This window comes from Bombina bombina, chromosome 5 (genome assembly GCF_027579735.1).
Source record: "Bombina bombina isolate aBomBom1 chromosome 5, aBomBom1.pri, whole genome shotgun sequence".
Taxonomy (NCBI): Eukaryota; Metazoa; Chordata; class Amphibia; order Anura; family Bombinatoridae; genus Bombina; species Bombina bombina.
This window is the reverse complement of record NC_069503.1, coordinates 18,726,938-18,750,434: the sequence shown is the minus strand read 5'-3', so window position 1 is coordinate 18,750,434 and position 23,497 is coordinate 18,726,938. Positions and strand designations below refer to the sequence as shown.

General features: G+C 31.2%; 1 protein-coding gene across 1 annotated transcript in view; it reads left to right on the top strand.

The window, feature by feature from the left end:
- LOC128661241 (SCO-spondin-like) overlaps window positions 1-23,497 on the top strand; it is a 624,208-nt gene that overhangs the window by 517,074 nt on the left and 83,637 nt on the right. The window contains exons 110-111 of the mRNA XM_053715520.1: window positions 20,210-20,337; window positions 21,968-22,119. Coding sequence (XP_053571495.1) covers window positions 20,210-20,337; window positions 21,968-22,119 — 280 coding nt within the window. The remainder of the gene's footprint in view (window positions 1-20,209; window positions 20,338-21,967; window positions 22,120-23,497) is intronic.

The window sequence follows — 23,497 nt, the reverse complement described above, 5'->3', positions numbered from 1 at the left end:
TGTGTATTTATACGTGTGTGTATTTGTACATTTGTGTGTGTATTTGTACGTTTGTGTGTGTATTTGTATGTGTTTATGTATTTGTATGTGTGTGTATTTGTACGTGGGTGTGTTTTTGTATGTCTGTGTATATGTACATGTGTGTGTGTATTTGTTTGTGTGTGTGTGTATTTGTACGCGTGTGTGTGTATATATATATATATATATATATATATATATGTGTGTGTGTGTGTGTTTTTAAGTGTGTGTATAAAGTGTGTGTTTTTAAGTGTGTGTATAAAAAAATAATAATATATATATGTGTGTGTGCGCATATCTCCACTACTTTAGTGGATGTTTTGTCCCCTTCATTGCAAATACTGCACGCCTTATTGCTTTTTCGCATTTGGGGTTGCGCAGCTTATTATACAAGTTGCACAATAAATTATTTTGCGTGCGCGTTAAACTGCTTAATGCAAACAGACAAATAGCGTGCGCGTTCATGTATTCCCCATAGAAGTCAATGGAGTAGACAAATAGAAAAAAACACACACAAAAAACCTAATATGTTATGCAAAGCCCATGACGTATTCTCCTTAAAAGTGTACTTGAAAATGCGAATATTTCATATTGCGAAAAATGTTTTCACAACAAAATATATTCTATTTATTTGTAAATAAATATGTCTCTATATATGTGACGATTTTTGGACAGATATATCTATTTATAGCGAGATGTATATGAATATACTGTATGTCTAGATATCTAGAGATCTGTATGCGCATATCTCTTTGGAAATCCATCTGAGATTATGTTTACTGTGTATAAGATTGTATATGAAATCTTGTCATTATCTCTATAGTTATACATATCTCTGTACATATAAATGCACGTTTCTCTATAGTTATACATATCTCTGTACATATAAATGCACGTTTCTCTATAGTTATACATATCTCTGTACATATAAATGCACGTTTCTCTATAGTTATACATATCTCTGTACATATAAATGCATGTTTCTCTATAGTTATACATATCTCTGTACATATAAATGCATGTTTCTCTATATAGTTATACATATCTCTGTACATATAAATGCATGTTTCTCTATATAGTTATACATATCTCTGTACATATAAATGCATGTTTCTCTATAGTTATACATATCTCTGTACATATAAATGCATGTTTCTCTATAGTTATACATATCTCTGTACATATAAATGCACGTTTCTCTATAGTTATACATATCTCTGTACATATAAATGCATGTTTCTCTATAGTTATACATATCTCTGTACATATAAATGCATGTTTCTATATAGTTATACATATCTCTGTACATATAAATGCATGTTTCTCTCTATAGTTATACATATCTCTGTACATATAAATGCATGTTTCTCTATAGTTATACATATCTCTGTACATATAAATGCATGTTTCTCTATAGTTATACATATCTCTGTACATATAAATGCACGTTTCTCTATAGTTATACATATCTCTGTACATATAAATGCATGTTTCTCTATAGTTATACATATCTCTGTACATATAAATGCATGTTTCTCTATAGTTATACATATCTCTGTACATATAAATGCATGTTTCTCTATAGTTATACATATCTCTGTACATATAAATGCACGTTTCTCTATTAGTTATACATATCTCTGTACATATAAATGCACGTTTCTCTATATAGTTATACATATCTCTGTACATATAAATGCAACGTTTCTCTATATAGTTATACATATCTCTGTACATATAAATGCACGTTCTCTATAGTTAGTTACATATCATGGTCTCTGTACATATCTTACATAAAAATGCACGTTTCTCTATATAGTTATACATATCTCTGTACATATAAATGCACGTTTCTCTATAGTTATACATATCTTCTGTACATATAAATGCACGTTTCTCTATAGTTATACATATCTCTGTACATATAAATGCACGTTTCTCTTATAGTTATACATATCTCTGTACATATAAATGCACGTTTCTCTATAGTTATACATATCTCTGTACATATAAATGCACGTTTCTCTATAGTTATACATATCTCTGTACATATAAATGCACGTTTCTCTATATAGTTATACATATCTCTGTACATATAAATGCACGTTTCTCTATAGTTATACATATCTCTGTACATATAAATGCACGTTTCTCTATAGTTATACATATCTCTGTACATATAAATGCAATTCTCTCTATAGTTATACATATCTCTGTACATATAAATGCACGTTTCTCTATAGTTATACATATCTCTGTACATATAAATGCACGTTTCTCTATAGTTATACATATCTCTGTACATATAAATGCACGTTTCTCTATAGTTATACATATCTCTGTACATATAAATGCACGTTTCTCTATAGTTATACATATCTCTGTACATATAAATGCACGTTTCTCTATATAGTTATACATATCTCTGTACATATAAATGCACGTTTCTCTCTATAGTTATACATATCTCTGTACATATAAATGCACGTTTCTCTATAGTTATACATATCTCTGTACATATAAATGCACGTTTCTCTATAGTTATACATATCTCTGTACATATAAATGCACGTTTCTCTATAGTTATACATATCTCTGTACATATAAATGCACGTTTCTCTATAGTTATACATATCTCTGTACATATAAATGCACGTTTCTCTATAGTTATACATATCTCTGTACATATAAATGCACGTTTCTCTATAGTTATACATATCTCTGTACATATAAATGCACGTTTCTCTATAGTTATACATATCTCTGTACATATAAATGCACGTTTCTCTATAGTTATACATATCTCTGTACATATAAATGCACGTTTTCTCTATAGTTATACATATCTCTGTACATATAAATGCATGTTTCTCTATAGTTATACATATCTCTGTACATATAAATGCACGTTTCTCTATAGTTATACATATCTCTGTACATATAAATGCACGTTTCTCTATATAGTTATACATATCTCTGTACATATAAATGCACGTTTCTCTATAGTTATACATATCTCTGTACATATAAATGCACGTTTCTCTATAGTTATACATATCTCTGTACATATAAATGCACGTTTCTCTATAGTTATACATATCTCTGTACATATAAATGCACGTTTCTCTATAGTTATACATATCTCTGTACATATAAATGCATGTTTCTCTATAGTTATACATATCTCTGTACATATAAATGCACGTTTCTCTATAGTTATACATATCTCTGTACATATAAATGCATGTTTCTCTATAGTTATACATATCTCTGTACATATAAATGCACGTTTCTCTATAGTTTATACATATCTCTGTACATATAAATGCACGTTTCTCTATAGTTATACATATCTCTGTACATATAAATGCATGTTTCTCTATAGTTATACATATCTCTGTACATATAAATGCACGTTTCTCTATAGTTATACATATCTCTGTACATATAAATGCACGTTTCTCTATATAGTTATACATTCTCTGTACATATAAATGCACGTTTCTCTATAGTTATACATATCTCTGTACATATAAATGCATGTTTCTCTATAGTTATACATATCTCTGTACATATAAATGCACGTTTCTCTATAGTTATACATATCTCTGTACATATAAATGCACGTTTCTCTATAGTTATACATATCTCTGTACATATAAATGCATGTTTCTCTATAGTTATACATATCTCTGTACATATAAATGCACGTTTCTCTATAGTTATACATATCTCTGTACATATAAATGCACGTTTCTCTATAGTTATACATATCTCTGTACATATAAATGCACGTTTCTCTATAGTTATACATATCTCTGTACATATAAATGCACGTTTCTCTATAGTTATACATATCTCTGTACATATAAATGCACGTTTCTCTATAGTTATACATATCTCTGTACATATAAATGCATGTTTCTCTATAGTTATACATATCTCTGTACATATAAATGCACGTTTCTCTATAGTTATACATATCTCTGTACATATAAATGCACGTTTCTCTATATAGTTATACATATCTCTGTACATATAAATGCACGTTTCTCTATAGTTATACATATCTCTGTACATATAAATGCACGTTTCTCTATAGTTATACATATCTCTGTACATATAAATGCACGTTTCTCTATAGTTATACATATCTCTGTACATATAAATGCACGTTTCTCTATAGTTATACATATCTCTGTACATATAAATGCACGTTTTCTCTATAGTTATACATATCTCTGTACATATAAATGCACGTTTCTCTATAGTTATACATATCTCTGTACATATAAATGCACGTTTCTCTATATAGTTATACATATCTCTGTACATATAAATGCACGTTTCTCTATAGTTATACATATCTCTGTACATATAAATGCACGTTTCTCTATAGTTATACATATCTCTGTACATATAAATGCACGTTTCTCTATAGTTATACATATCTCTGTACATATAAATGCATGTTTCTCTATAGTTATACATATCTCTGTACATATAAATGCACGTTTCTCTATATAGTTATACATATCTCTGTACATATAAATGCACGTTTCTCTATAGTTATACATATCTCTGTACATATAAATGCACTTTCTCTCTATAGTTATACATATCTCTGTACATATAAATGCACGTTTCTCTATAGTTATACATATCTCTGTACATATAAATGCACGTTTCTCTATAGTTATACATATCTCTGTACATATAAATGCACGTTTCTCTATAGTTATACATATCTCTGTACATATAAATGCTCGTTTCTCTATATAGTTATACATATCTCTGTACATATAAATGCACGTTTCTCTATATAGTTATACATATCTCTGTACATATAAATGCACGTTTCTCTATAGTTATACATATCTCTGTACATATAAATGCACGTTTCTCTATATAGTTATACATATCTCTGTACATATAAATGCACGTTTCTCTATAGTTATACATATCTCTGTACATATAAATGCACGTTTCTCTATAGTTATACATATCTCTGTACATATAAATGCACGTTTCTCTATAGTTATACATATCTCTGTACATATAAATGCACGTTTCTCTATAGTTATACATATCTCTGTACATATAAATGCACGTTTCTCTATATAGTTATACATATCTCTGTACATATAAATGCACGTTTCTCTATATAGTTATACATATCTCTGTACATATAAATGCACGTTTCTCTCTATAGTTATACATATCTCTGTACATATAAATGCACGTTTCTCTATAGTTATACATATCTCTGTACATATAAATGCACGTTTCTCTATAGTTATACATATCTCTGTACATATAAATGCACGTTTCTCTATAGTTATACATATCTCTGTACATATAAAATGCACGTTTCTCTATAGATATACATATCTCTGTACATATAAATGCACGTTTCTCTATAGTTATACATATCTCTGTACATATAAATGCACGTTCTCTCTATAGTTATACATATCTCTGTACATATAATGCACGTTTCTCTATAGTTATACATATCTCTGTACATATAAATGCACGTTTCTCTATAGTTATACATATCTCTGTACATATAAATGCACGTTTCTCTATAGTTATACATATCTCTGTACATATAAATGGCACGTTTCTCTATATAGTTATACATATCTCTGTACATATAAATGCATGTTTCTCTATAGTTATACATATCTCTGTACATATAAATGCACGTTTCTCTATATAGTTATACATATCTCTGTACATATAAATGCACGTTTCTCTATATAGTTATACATATCTCTGTACATATAAATGCACGTTTTCTCTATATAGTTATACATATCTCTGTACATATAAATGCACGTTTCTCTATAGTTATACATATCTCTGTACATATAAATGCACGTTTCTCTATATAGTTATACATATCTCTGTACATATAAATGCACGTTTCTCTATAGTATACTATATCTCTGTACATATAAAGCACGTTCTCTATAGTTATACATATCTCTGTACATATAAATGCAACGTTTCTCTATAGTTATACATATCTCTGTACATATAAATGCACGTTTCTCTATAGTTATACATATCTCTGTACATATAAATGCACGTTTTCTCTATAGTTATACATCTGACATATATCATGTCCATTTACATATCTGCACAGTTTCCTCTCTATAGTTATACAATCTCTGTACATAATAAATGCATCGTTCTCTCTATAGTTATACATATCTCTGTACATATAAATGCACGTTTCTCTATATGTTATACATATCTCTGTACATATAAATGCACGTTTCTCTATATAGTTATACCATATCTCTGTACATATAAATGCCTGTTTCTCTATAAGTTATACTATCTCTGTACATATAAATGAAAGCCATGTTTCCTCTATAGTTATATACATATCTCTGTACATATAAATGCAAGTTTCTCTATTAGGTTATACATATCTCTGTACATAATAAATGCACGTTTCTCTATAGTTAGTACATATACTCTGTTACATATAAATGCACGTTCTCTCTATAGTTATCATATCTCTGTACATATAAATGCACGTTTCTCTATAGTATACCATATCTCTGTACATATAAATGGCACGATTTCTCTATAGTTATACATATCTCTGTACATAAAATGCACGTTTCTTCTCTATAGTTATTACTTATCTCTGTACATTATAAATGCATCGTTTCTCTATATAGTTATACATATCTCTGTACATATAAATGCACTGTTTCTCTATAGTTATACATATCTCTGTACATATAAATGCACGTTTCTCTATAGTTATACATATCTCTGTACATATAAATGCACGTTTCTCTATAGTTATACATATCTCTGTACATATAAATGCACGTTTCTCTATAGTTATACATATCTCTGTACATATAAATGCACGTTTCTCTATAGTTATACATATCTCTGTACATATAAATGCACGTTTCTCTATATAGTTATACATATCTCTGTACATATAAATGCACGTTTCTCTATATAGTTATACATATCTCTGTACATATAAATGCACGTTTCTCTATATAGTTATACATATCTCTGTACATATAAATGCACGTTTCTCTATATAGTTATACATATCTCTGTACATATAAATGCACGTTTCTCTATAGTTATACATATCTCTGTACATATAAATGCACGTTTCTCTATAGTTATACATATCTCTGTACATATAAATGCACGTTTCTCTATAGTTATACATATCTCTGTACATATAAATGCACGTTTCTCTATATATATACATATCTCTGTACATATAAATGCACGTTTCTCTATAGTTATACATATCTCTGTACATATAAATGCACGTTTCTCTATATAGTTATACATATCTCTGTACATATAAATGCACGTTTCTCTATATAGTTATACATATCTCTGTACATATAAATGCACGTTTCTCTATAGTTATACATATCTCTGTACATATAAATGCACGTTTCTCTATAGTTATACATATCTCTGTACATATAAATGCACGTTTCTCTATAGTTATACATATCTCTGTACATATAAATGCACGTTTCTCTATAGTTATACATATCTCTGTACATATAAATGCACGGTTTCTCTATATAGTTATACATATCTCTGTACATATAAATGCACGTTTCTCTATAGTTATACATATCTCTGTACATATAAATGCACGTTTCTCTATAGTTATACATATCTCTGTACATATAAATGCACGTTTCTCTATAGTTATACATATCTCTGTACATATAAATGCATGTTTCTCTATAGTTATACATATCTCTGTACATATAAATGCATGTTTCTCTATAGTTATACATATCTCTGTACATATAAATGCACGTTTCTCTATAGTTATACATATCTCTGTACATATAAATGCACGTTTCTCTATAGTTATACATATCTCTGTACATATAAATGCACGTTTCTCTATAGTTATACATATCTCTGTACATATAAATGCACGTTTCTCTATAGTTATACATATCTCTGTACATATAAATGCACGTTTCTCTATAGTTTATACATATCTCTGTACATATAAATGCACGTTTCTCTATAGTTTATACATATCTCTGTACATATAAATGCACGTTTCTCTATATAGTTATACATATCTCTGTACATATAAATGCACGTTTCTCTATAGTTATACATATCTCTGTACATATAAATGCACGTTTCTCTATAGTTATACATATCTCTGTACATATAAATGCACGTTTCTCTATAGTTATACATATCTCTGTACATATAAATGCACGTTTCTCTATAGTTATAAATATCTCTGTAAATATAAATGCACGTTTCTCTATAGTTATACATATCTCTGTACATATAAATGCACGTTTCTCTATAGTTATACATATCTCTGTACATATAAATGCACGTTTCTCTATAGTTATACATATCTCTGTACATATAAATGCACGTTTCTCTATAGTTATACATATCTCTGTACATATAAATGCACGTTTCTCTATAGTTATACATATCTCTGTACATATAAATGCACGTTTCTCTATATAGTTATACATATCTCTGTACATATAAATGCACGTTTCTCTATAGTTATACATATCTCTGTACATATAAATGCACGTTTCTCTATAGTTATACATATCTCTGTACATATAAATGCACGTTTCTCTATAGTTATACATATCTCTGTACATATAAATGCACGTTTCTCTATATAGTTATACATATCTCTGTACATATAAATGCACGTTTCTCTATAGTTATACATATCTCTGTACATATAAATGCACGTTTCTCTATATAGTTATACATATCTCTGTACATATAAATGCACGTTTCTCTATAGTTATACATATCTCTGTACATATAAATGCACGTTTCTCTATATAGTTATACATATCTCTGTACATATAAATGCACGTTTCTCTATAGTTATACATATCTCTGTACATATAAATGCACGTTTCTCTATAGTTATACATATCTCTGTACATATAAATGCACGTTTCTCTATATAGTTATACATATCTCTGTACATATAAATGCACGTTTCTCTATAGTTATACATATCTCTGTACATATAAATGCACGTTTCTCTATAGTTATACATATCTCTGTACATATAAATGCACGTTTCTCTATAGTTATACATATCTCTGTACATATAAATGCACGTTTCTCTATATAGTTATACATATCTCTGTACATATAAATGCACGTTTCTCTATAGTTATACATATCTCTGTACATATAAATGCACGTTTCTCTATAGTTATACATATCTCTGTACATATAAATGCACGTTTCTCTATAGTTATACATATCTCTGTACATATAAATGCACGTTTCTCTATAGTTATACATATCTCTGTACATATAAATGCACGTTTCTCTATATAGTTATACATATCTCTGTACATATAAATGCACGTTTCTCTATAGTTATACATATCTCTGTACATATAAATGCACGTTTCTCTATAGTTATACATATCTCTGTACATATAAATGCACGTTTCTCTATATAGTTATACATATCTCTGTACATATAAATGCACGTTTCTCTATAGTTATACATATCTCTGTACATATAAATCCTCTCTTATCTCTATAGTTATACATATCTCTGTACATATAAATGCACGTTTCTCTATAGTTATACATATCTCTGTACATATAAATGCACGTTTCTCTATAGTTATACATATCTCTGTACATATAAATGCACGTTTCTCTATAGTTATACATATCTCTGTACATATAAATGCACGTTTCTCTATAGTTATACATATCTCTGTACATATAAATGCACGTTTCTCTATAGTTATACATATCTCTGTACATATAAATGCACGTTTCTCTATAGTTATACATATCTCTGTACATATAAATGCACGTTTCTCTATAGTTATACATATCTCTGTACATATAAATGCACGTTTCTCTATAGTTATACATATCTCTGTACATATAAATGCACGTTTCTCTATAGTTATACATATCTCTGTACATATAAATGCACGTTTCTCTATAGTTATACATATCTCTGTACATATAAATGCATGTTTCTCTATAGTTATACATATCTCTGTACATATAAATGCACGTTTCTCTATAGTTATACATATCTCTGTACATATAAATGCACGTTTCTCTATAGTTATACATATCTCTGTACATATAAATGCACGTTTCTCTATAGTTATACATATCTCTGTACATATAAATGCACGTTTCTCTCTATAGTTATACATATCTCTGTACATATAAATGCACGTTTCTCTATATAGTTATACATATCTCTGTACATATAAATGCACGTTTCTCTATAGTTATACATATCTCTGTACATATAAATGCACGTTTCTCTATATAGTTATACATATCTCTGTACATATAAATGCACGTTTCTCTATAGTTATACTATCTCTGTACATATAAATGCACGTTTTCTCTATAGTTATACATTTATCTCTGAACATATAAATGCTCGTTTACTCTATAGTTATACATATCTCTGTACATATAAATGCATGTTTCTCTATGTTATACATATCTCTGTACATATAAATGCACGTTTCTCTTTAGTTTGACATATCTCTGTACATATTAAATGGCACGTTTCTCCTATAGGTTTATACATATCTCTGTACATATAAATATGAACGTTTCTCTATAGTTATACATATCTCTGTACATATAAATGCACGTTTCTCTATAAGTTATACATATCTCTGTACATATAAATGCAAGTTTCTCTATTAGTTATACATATCTCTGTACATATAAATGCACGTTTCTCTATAGTTATACATATCTCTGTACATATAAATGCATGTTTCTCTATAGTTATACATATCTCTGTACATATAAATGCATGTTTCTCTATAGTTATACATATCTCTGTACATATAAATGCATGTTTCTCTCTATAGTTATACATATCTCTGTACATATAAATGCACGTTTCTCTATAGTTATACATATCTCTGTACATATAAATGCACGTTTCTATATAGTTATACATATCTCTGTACATATAAATGCACGTTTCTCTATAGTTATACATATCTCTGTACATATAAATGCACGTTTCTATATAGTTATACATATCTCTGTACATATAAATGCACGTTTCTCTATAGTTATACATATCTCTGTACATATAAATGCACGTTTCTCTATAGTTATACATATCTCTGTACATATAAATGCACGTTTTCTCTATAGTTATACATATCTCTGTACATATAAATGCACGTTTCTCTATAGTTATACATATCTCTGTACATATAAATGCACGTTTCTCTCTATAGTTATACATATCTCTGTACATATAAATGCACGTTTCTCTATAGTTATACATATCTCTGTACATATAAATGCACGTTTCTCTATATAGTTATACATATCTCTGTACATATAAATGCACGTTTCTCTATAGTTATACATATCTCTGTACATATAAATGCACGTTTCTCTATAGTTATACATATCTCTGTACATATAAATGCACGTTTCTATATAGTTATACATATCTCTGTACATATAAATGCACGTTTCTCTATAGTTATACATATCTCTGTACATATAAATGCATGTTTCTCTATAGTTATACATATCTCTGTACATATAAATGCACGTTTCTCTATAGTTATACATATCTCTGTACATATAAATGCACGTTTCTCTATAGTTATACATATCTCTGTACATATAAATGCACGTTTCTCTATAGTTATACATATCTCTGTACATATAAATGCACGTTTCTCTATAGTTATACATATCTCTGTACATATAAATGCACGTTTCTCTATAGTTATACATATCTCTGTACATATAAATGCACGTTTCTCTATAGTTATACATATCTCTGTACATATAAATGCACGTTTCTCTATAGTTATACATATCTCTGTACATATAAATGCACGTTTCTCTATATAGTTATACATATCTCTGTACATATAAATGCACGTTTCTCTATAGTTATACATATCTCTGTACATATAAATGCACGTTTCTCTATAGTTATACATATCTCTGTACATATAAATGCACGTTTCTCTCTATAGTTATACATATCTCTGTACATATAAATGCACTGTTTCTCTATAGTTATACATATCTCTGTACATATAAATGCACGTTTCTCTATAGTTATACATATCTCTGTACATATAAATGCACGATTCTCTATAGATATACATATCTCTGTACAAATAAAATGCACGTTTCCTCTATAGGTATACATATCTCTGTACATATAAATGCACGTTTCTCTATAGTTAAACATATCTCTGTACATATAAATGCACGTTTCTCTATAGTTATACATATCTCTGTACATATAAATGCACGTTTCTCTCTATAGTTATACATATCTCTGTACATATAAATGCACGTTTCTCTATTAGTTATACATATCTCTGTACATATAATGCACGTTTCTCTATAGGTTATACATATCTCTGTACATATAAATGCACGTTTTCTCTATAGTTATACATATCTCTGTACATATAAATGCACGTTTCTCTATAGTATATACATATCTCTGTACATATACATGCACGTTTCTCTATAGTTATACATATCTCTGTACATATAAATGCACGTTTCTCTATAGTTATACATATCTCTGTACATATAAATGCACGTTTCTCTATATAGTTATACATATCTCTGTACATATAAATGCACGTTTCTCTATAGTTATACATATCTCCTGTACATATTAATGCCACGTTGCCTCTATAGTTATACATATCTATCTCTGTACATATAAATGCACGTTCTCTAGAGTTATTCATTGTCTCTGTACATATAAATCGCACGTTTCTTCTATATAGGTATACATATCTCTGTACATATAAATGCACGTTTCTCTATATAGTTATACATATCTCTGTACATATAAAATGCACGTGTTCTCTATAGTTATACATATCTCTGTACATATAAATGCACGTTTCTCTATAGTTATACATATCTCTGTACATATAAATGCACGTTTCTCTATAGTTATACATATCTCTGTACATTATAAATGCACTGTTACTCTATAGTTATACATATCTTCTGTATCATATAAATGCACGTTCTCTCTATAGTTATACATATCTCTGTACATATAAATGCACGTTTCTCTATATAGTTATACATATCTCTGTCACATATAAATGCATCGTTCTCTATAGTTTTATACCATATCTCGTGTACATATAAATGCACGTTTCTCTATAGTTATACATATCTCTGTACATATCAATGCACGTTTCTCTCTATAGTTATACATATCTCTGTACATATAATGCACGATTCTCTATAGTTATACATATCTCTGTACATATAAATGCACGTATCTCTATAGTTATACATATCTGCTGTACATATAAATGCACGTTTCTCTATAGTTATACATATCTCTGTACATTATAAATGCACGTTTCTCTATAGTTATACATATCTCTGTACATATAAATGCACGTTTCTCTTATAGTTATACATATCTCTGTACATATAAATGCACGTTTCGCTATAGTTATACATATCTCTGTACATATAAATGCACGTTTCTCTATAGTTATACATATCTCTGTACATATAAATGCACGTTTCTCTATAGTTATACATATCTCTGTACATATAAATGCACGTTTCTCTATAGTTATACATATCTCTGTACATATAATATGCACGTTTCTCTATAGTTATACATATCTCTGTACATATAAATGCACGTTTCTCTATAGTTATACATATCTCTGTACATATAAATGCACGTTTCTCTATATAGTTATACATATCTCTGTACATATAAATGCACGTTTCTCTATAGTTATACATATCTCTGTACATATAAATGCATGTTTCTCTATATAGTTATACATATCTCTGTACATATAAATGCACGTTTCTCTATAGTTATACATATCTCTGTACATATAAATGCACGTTTCTCTATATTTATACATATCTCTGTACATATAAATGCACGTTTCTCTATATTTATACATATCTCTGTACATATAAATGCACGTTTCTCTCTATAGTTATACATATCTCTGTACATATAAATGCACGTTTCTCTATATAGTTATACATATCTCTGTACATATAAATGCACGTTTCTCTATATAGTTATACATATCTCTGTACATATAAATGCATGTTTCTCTATAGTTATACATATCTCTGTACATATAAATGCATGTTTCTCTATAGTTATACATATCTCTGTACATATAAATGCACGTTTCTCTCTATAGTTATACATATCTCTGTACATATAAATGCACGTTTCTCTATAGTTATACATATCTCTGTACATATAAATGCACGTTTCTCTATAGTTATACATATCTCTGTACATATAAATGCACGTTTCTCTATAGTTATACATATCTCTGTACATATAAATGCACGTTTCTCTATATAGTTATACATATCTCTGTACATATAATGCACGTTTCTCTATAGTTATACATATCTCTGTACATATAAATGCACGTTTCTCTATAGTTATACATATCTCTGTACATATAAATGCACGTTTCTCTATAGTTATACATATCTCTGTACATATAAATGCACGTTTCTCTATAGTTATACATATCTCTGTACATATAAATGCACGTTTCTCTATAGTTATACATATCTCTGTACATATAAATGCACGTTTCTCTATAGTTATACATATCTCTGTACATATAAATGCACGTTTCTCTATAGTTATACATATCTCTGTACATATAAATGCACGTTCTCTATATAGTTATACATATCTCTGTACATATAAATGCACGTTTCTCTATAGTTATACATATCTCTGTACATATAAATGCACGTTTCTCTATAGTTATACATATCTCTGTACATATAAATGCACGTTTCTCTATAGTTATACATATCTCTGTACATATAAATGCATGTTTCTCTCTATAGTTATACATATCTCTGTACATATAAATGCACGTTTCTCTATAGTTATACATATCTCTGTACATATAAATGCACGTTTCTATATAGTTATACATATCTCTGTACATATAAATGCACGTTTCTCTATAGTTATACATATCTCTGTACATATAAATGCACGTTTCTATATAGTTATACATATCTCTGTACATATAAATGCACGTTTCTCTATAGTTATACATATCTCTGTACATATAAATGCACGTTTCTCTATAGTTATACATATCTCTGTACATATAAATGCACGTTTCTCTATAGTTATACATATCTCTGTACATATAAATGCACGTTTCTCTATAGTTATACATATCTCTGTACATATAAATGCACGTTTCTCTCTATAGTTATACATATCTCTGTACATATAAATGCACGTTTATCTCTATAGTTATACATATCTCTGTACATATAAATGCACGTTTCTCTATGTAGTTATACATATCTCTGTACATATAAATGCACGTTTCTCTATGTAGTTATACATATCTCTGTACATATAAATGCACGTTTCTCTATAGTTATACATATCTCTGTACATATAAATGCACGTTTCTATATAGTTATACATATCTCTGTACATATAAATGCACGTTTCTCTATAGTTATACATATCTCTGTACATATAAATGCACGTTTCTCTATAGTTATACATATCTCTGTACATATAAATGCACGTTTCTCTATAGTTATACATATCTCTGTACATATAAATGCACGTTTCTCTATAGTTATACATATCTCTGTACATATAAATGCACGTTTCTCTCTATAGTTATACATATCTCTGTACATATAAATGCACGTTTCTCTATAGTTATACATATCTCTGTACATATAAATGCACGTTTCTCTATATAGTTATACATATCTCTGTACATATAAATGCACGTTTCTCTCTATAGTTATACATATCTCTGTACATATAAATGCACGTTTCTCTATAGTTATACATATCTCTGTACATATAAATGCACGTTTCTCTATGTAGTTATACATATCTCTGTACATATAAATGCACGTTTCTCTCTATAGTTATACATATCTCTGTACATATAAATGCACGTTTCTCTATAGTTATACATATCTCTGTACATATAAATGCACGTTTCTCTATAGTTATACATATCTCTGTACATATAAATGCACGTTTCTATATAGTTATACATATCTCTGTACATATAAATGCACGTTTCTATATAGTTATACATATCTCTGTACATATAAATGCACGTTTCTCTATAGTTATACATATCTCTGTACATATAAATGCATGTTTCTCTATAGTTATACATATCTCTGTACATATAAATGCACGTTTCTCTATAGTTATACATATCTCTGTACATATAAATGCACGTTTCTCTATAGTTATACATATCTCTGTACATATAAATGCACGTTTCTCTATATAGTTATACATATCTCTGTACATATAAATGCACGTTTCTCTATATAGTTATACATATCTCTGTACATATAAATGCACGTTTCTATATAGTTATACATATCTCTGTACATATAAATGCATGTTTCTCTATATAGTTATACATATCTCTGTACATATAAATGCACGTTTCTCTATATAGTTATACATATCTCTGTACATATAAATGCATGTTTCTCTATAGTTATACATATCTCTGTACATATAAATGCATGTTTCTCTATAGTTATACATATCTCTGTACATATAAATGCACGTTTCTCTATAGTTATACATATCTCTGTACATATAAATGCACGTTTCTCTATAGTTATACATATCTCTGTACATATAAATGCACGTTTCTCTATAGTTATACATATCTCTGTACATATAAATGCACGTTTCTCTATATAGTTATACATATCTCTGTACATATAAATGCACGTTTCTCTATAGTTATACATATCTCTGTACATATAAATGCATGTTTCTCTATATAGTTATACATATCTCTGTACATATAAATGCACGTTTCTCTATAGTTATACATATCTCTGTACATATAAATGCACGTTTCTCTATAGTTATACATATCTCTGTACATATAAATGCACGTTTCTCTATATAGTTATACATATCTCTGTACATATAAATGCACGTTTCTCTATAGTTATACATATCTCTGTACATATAAATGCATGTTTCTCTATAGTTATACATATCTCTGTACATATAAATGCATGTTTCTCTATAGTTATACATATCTCTGTACATATAAATGCATGTTTCTCTATAGTTATACATATCTCTGTACATATAAATGCATGTTTCTCTATAGTTATACATATCTCTGTACATATAAATGCACGTTTCTCTATAGTTATACATATCTCTGTACATATAAATGCACGTTTCTCTATATAGTTATACATATCTCTGTACATATAAATGCACGTTTCTCTATAGTTATACATATCTCTGTACATATAAATGCACGTTTCTCTATAGTTATACATATCTCTGTACATATAAATGCACGTTTCTCTATAGTTATACATATCTCTGTACATATAAATGCATGTTTCTCTATATAGTTATACATATCTCTGTACATATAAATGCACGTTTCTCTATAGTTATACATATCTCTGTACATATAAATGCACGTTTCTCTATATAGTTATACATATCTCTGTACATATAAATGCATGTTTCTCTATAGTTATACATATCTCTGTACATATAAATGCACGTTTCTCTATATAGTTATACATATCTCTGTACATATAAATGCACGTTTCTCTATAGTTATACATATCTCTGTACATATAAATGCATGTTTCTCTATAGTTATACATATCTCTGTACATATAAATGCACGTTTCTCTATAGTTATACATATCTCTGTACATATAAATGCACGTTTCTCTATAGTTATACATATCTCTGTACATATAAATGCATGTTTCTCTATGTATGTGTATGTTTGTCAATGTAAAATCCCTGCGTCGGCTTTTTTTTCCCCTAACACCCGAGATCTATCTTTGAGCCCTAACTTTTGTGTGCAATATTTTTTTTGTAATAATTTTTATTAGACAGTGTTATTATGAATGTAACTGTACTTTGTAATGTATTTTTGAAGTGTTTTGTAAAACTTTTATGTTGTGCAAAACTGTTAACTATAGCTCACGAGCGCGGAAAGGATTGTTGCATAAAAGGCGAATACCCTCACGCAATCGCAATTTTTCAAGACTTGTAATAGCTGCGCAATGGAAATTGAGTGCAAAAAGACCACATTGTGCGTGGAAAACTCATTGCGCGCTACTTACATTCTTGCCCTTAGAGTTTTCAGTGTGCCCCCAGAGAAGTAGCACTCAGCAGACTATGAGGCCTACTTATCAAGCCGTCAACCGCAAATATGCCGGAATTCCGCGGCGTAATTTTGGAGAGCCTGATTCGCCTTATTTATCAAAGCCTAGAGACCGGCAAAAGTTGAATTTTGTGACGTAACATACGATCCGCCGTTCTCAGTCCGACACAGATCGATGCTTACGTCATTACAGATGTTCCGAATGCAAATTCGGAACTATCTGAAAACTTTTGCTAGTTCTCAAATTTCTAACAGGAACGCTCGGCACTATTCCGGCCCAGCGTACCTGCTTTTCAATCCGCCACCCTGGAGGAGGCGGATGCCATAGGAATCAATGGGAGTCTGAAAGCAGCGAAAGCTATGTTCGCTGCTGCCCGATATCCCATTGATTCCTATGGGAGAATAAAAGTTACGTTTACACCTAACACCCTAACATAAGCCCCGAGTCTAAACACCCCTAATCTACGGCCCGCCACCGCCGCCACCTACATTATACTTATTAACCCCTAATCTGCCGCCCCGCCACCTACATAAAGTTATTAACCCCTATCCCGCCGCTCCCGAAGCCCACCGCAACTAAATAAATGTATTAACCCCTAAACCCCTGGCCTCCCACATCACTAGCACTTACTAAACCTATTAACCCCTAAACTGCCAGCCCCCCACATCGCCATAAACTAAATTAAACTATTAACCCCTAAACCTAACAACCCCTTAACTTTACATTAAATATTAACTCATCCCTATCTTATAATAAATTTAAACTTACCTTTAGATTTAAATTAAACTATATTAAACTATTAATTAAGCTACCCTAACTATTATACTAAAATTACATTAAACTATATTAAAATATGAATTAATCTACCCTAGCTATTATAGTAAATTACATTAAACTACATTAAACTAATAATTAATCTACCCTAACTGTTATACTAAATTAGGGTAGATTAATAGTTTAATATAGTTTAATTTAAATCTAAAGGTAAGTTTACATTTATTATAAGATAGGGATGAGTTAATATTTAATATAAAGTTAGCGGGTTGTTAGGTTTAGGGGTTAATAGTTTAATTTAGTTTATGGCGATGTGGGGGGGCTGGCAGTTTAAGGGTTAATAGGTTTAGTAAGTGGTAGTGATGTGGGAGGCCAGGGGTTTAGGGGTTAATACATTTAGTTAGTTGTGGCGGGGTACAGGAGCGGCGGGATAGGGGTTAATAACTTTATTAGAGTTGCGGTGGGCTCCGGGAGTGGCGATATAGGGGTTAATGATTTTATTTAGTTGCGGCGGGGTCTGGGAGCAGCGGGATAGTGGTTAATGACTTTATTAAGTTGCGGCGGGGTCTGGGAGCAGCGGGATAGGGGTTAAACACTTTAGTATAGTGTGGGTGTTTAGTGACAGTATACAAATAAAACTGGGAAAAAGCCGAATAGCATTGAGATCGATAACTGTTAGTTAACAACAGTCCGCTGCTTATTACCCCGTACTTAGTGCGCAGCTTTTTGACAGCTTTTTTGTTAAATATGGAGAGCATATTCAGGTCTGCGGCCGCAATGTTAGGCGACTGTATTGGTCCCGGTGAATCTAACAAAGTTGAAAGCTTGATACATAGGCCTCTATCTCTCAAGAGCTAAAATATTATTTATGAATATGAGCGTGAAAATAAAAGCGCTATTGATTTAACTCGACCAATGTTAGCGCACAATATTGCTAATCCAACCCTACATGGGGAACAATAATGTCCCTTTAGACTAAGAAATGACTGACATATCACCACATCTTGATAATATGATTATTTCATGACATATTATTTGGGGTTTATAATCTCCCGAGGTGCACAATGATCATCTTAACCACTGAAAGAATTTATTCATTTATTAGTTCAGCAAGCTAACCTTTCTGTTTCATGTGGCAAATTGTTTTCCCATCTAGAGTGTCCAGAAGGCCAAGTATACAGCGACTGTGCCAACTCGTGTCCTCATACCTGCACCGACCTCCAGCCTGGGACTGAATGCTTGTACGAGAGCTGTGAGCCAGGGTGCTCGTGCCCCCCAGGACAGGTTAGTATGGGGGGTTGTACAGAGACATGGGGTATAGCCTAGAAGGGCATCTACCTAAGGCAGTAGCTCTGCAGGTGACTGAAATAATAACAATAAACTAGGGGGTTAATCACAATCCTTTAGTTAAACTTATCAAATTATAGATTTTCTGTTGAAAAACATTAGATAAACTTCTCTAAAGGATTGAGATCAGCCACTAAAATTTAAAAAAAAAACACAAAAAAACCCCATTGTGCTTCATATTGCACTATGTAGTTTTTATATGTTACAGTGACCAGCTAAACACAGGTATCCTTTATTAGTAAAAGTGACCCTGGCCAAATGTTTGCTTTGTCCAATGATAAAACCAGCTGTGTATGTAGGAACAAGTTAAATGATCTGATGTTTGATTTATAGATCATTATGGACGCTGGTTTGCTCAAGGATCCCTAAATGTGATTTCTATAAGGGTTTCTATTAAGGGTCCCTTAGCCTGCATATACACTAATCTAATACTGGATTTATCACAGCTATATTTCCCAGGATTCTGAGGGGTGCATGTCTGAAGCAAGGAACAAAGTTAACTATTAGTGGTGGCCCTCGGGTTTTATATTGATTAAAAAACAACTTTATTAATCACAAAGTAAAATAACATGTACAAAACAATTCTTAAGCATTTCAGAATTTTCTTGTCTCTTAGTGGACCTTATGACCCCGTACAAGTAAGTCTCAGAGCAAAGGCTTAATCATCTAAATTCTCTGTAAAAAATGAATAGGATACAATGAACTTGACTCACATTAAATATAAAAAAGTGCTACCTTAAAAAACTTTAATAAACTAAAGCATTTTATTATTGCATTGCTGAACTCCTCTGTTTGTATAACAGCTAAATGATGAATCATCAGTAGATTGAACTTATTTTATAAACAGCAATCTAAATACTTGACTCCATGATCAAACCAACTAGGTCAAAACATATGTCAAGCAGGACCAATGTATACTCAGCCTAGTTACTTCATATAGGGCCAGGGTCTACTCTTCTACACCCCAAGAATATCTGGGATAAGACAGAAGTCTGCTCAGCCTGGTCAGCAAATTCTTGAGATATACTTAGCCTGATCAGCAGATACCTGAGATAAGACAGAGGTTTACTCAGCTTGGTCAGCAGATACCTAAGATAAGACAGAGGTCTACTCTGCATGGCCAGCAGCTACATGTGATAAGACAGAGGTCTCCTCAGCCTGGTCAGCAGATATGTGACATAAGACAGAGGTCTACTCAGTCTGGTCAGCAGATACCTGAGATAAGACAGAGGTTTACTCAGCCTGGCCAGAAGATACCTAAGATTAGACAGAGGTCTACTCAGCCTGGCCAACAGATAGATGACATAAGATAGATGTCTACTCAGCCTGGTCAGCAGATACTTGAGATATACTCAGTCTGATCAGCAGATACCTGAGATAAGACAGAGCTCAGCTTGGTCAGAAGATACCTAATATTAGATAGAGGTCTTCTCAGCCTGGCCATCAGATAGGTGACATAGGATAGATGACTACTCAGCTGGGTCAGCACATATGTGAGATAAGTCCAAGTATTTATCTCAGCCAGACCAACAGATGATTACTATTCATCCATTTTATTTCTCTATAGGTTTTTCAGGATGGAAAATGTGTGGCCCCTGAAAACTGCACATGCTCACTTCATTCTTTGGCAAACCTTTTGTGGGCAGTGAACCTCACATCTGAAGAAAAATCAAGAGAATACCCATATGGCACTGTTGTATACAATGAGTGTAACAACTGGTAAGAGCAAACACAGTGTTATACACCCACTGTAAAACAGACACCGTAATATAAACCCATTGTAAAAGCTGGTAGGATCAGACACAGTAATATAAACCCATTGTAAAAGCTGATAGTAGGAGATACAGTAATATAAAACCATTGTAAAAGCTGATAGGAGGAGATACAATAATGTAAAACCAATGTAAAAGTTGGCAGTAGCAGATACAGTAATATAAAACCATTGTATAAGCTGTTAGGAGCAGACACAGTAATATAAACCCACTGTAAAAGCTGGAAGGAACAGACACAGTAGTATAAACCCACTGTAAAAGCTGGTAGGAGCAGATAAAGTAATATAAACCTACTACAAAAGCTGGCAGGTGTAGGCTTAGTAATATAAACCCATTGTAAAAGCTACAAGGAGCAGACACAGTAATGTAAACCCATTGTAAAAGCTGGTAGGAGCAGACAGTGTAATAAAAACCCATTGTAAAAGCTAATAGGAGCACACATATTAATATAAACCCAGTGTAAACGCTGGTAGGAATAGACATAGTAATATAAACCCATTGTCAAAGCTGGTAGGAGCAGACATAGGGGCATATTTATCAAGCTCCGAATGGAGCTTGATGCCCCGTGTGAAGCAGTTATGAAGCAGCTGTCACAAAGACCGCTACTCCATAACCTGTCCACCAGCTCTGAGCAGGCGGGCAGACATCGCCGCAAATCAACCCGATCGAGTACGATCAAGTTGATTGACACCCCCCTGCTGGCGGCCTATTGGCCGCGAGTCAGCAGGGGGCGGCGTTGCACCAGCATCTCTTGTGAGCTGCTGGTGCAATGCTGAATACGGCGAGCGTATTGCTCGCCGTATTCAGCGAGGTCTGTCGGACCTGATCCGTACTGTCGGATCAGGTCCGACAGACCTTGATAAATAGAGGCCATAGTAATATAACCCTACTGTAAAAGCTGGTAGGAGCAGATATAGTAATATTAACCTACTACAAAAGCTGGCAGGTGTAGGCTTAGTAATATAAACCCATTGTAAAAGCTACAAGGAGCAAACACAGTAATATAAACCCATTGTAAAAGCTGGTAGGAGCAGACACAGTAATATACACCCATTGTAAAAGCTGGTAGGAGCAGATACAGTAATATAAACCCATTGTAAAAGCTGGTAAGAGCAATAGATTGTGCTCACACATTAACTCACCTTGAAGTAAGCAGAAATAAAAATATCTACCGCCGGTATTTGGAGTCACTCAAAAAAGGGTCTAACGCTCACTTTTCAGCCGCGACTTTCCATACCGCAGATCCCCTTACGTCATTTGCGTATCCTATCTTTTCAATGGGATCTTTCTAACTCCGGTATTTAGAGTCGTGTCTGAAGTGAGCG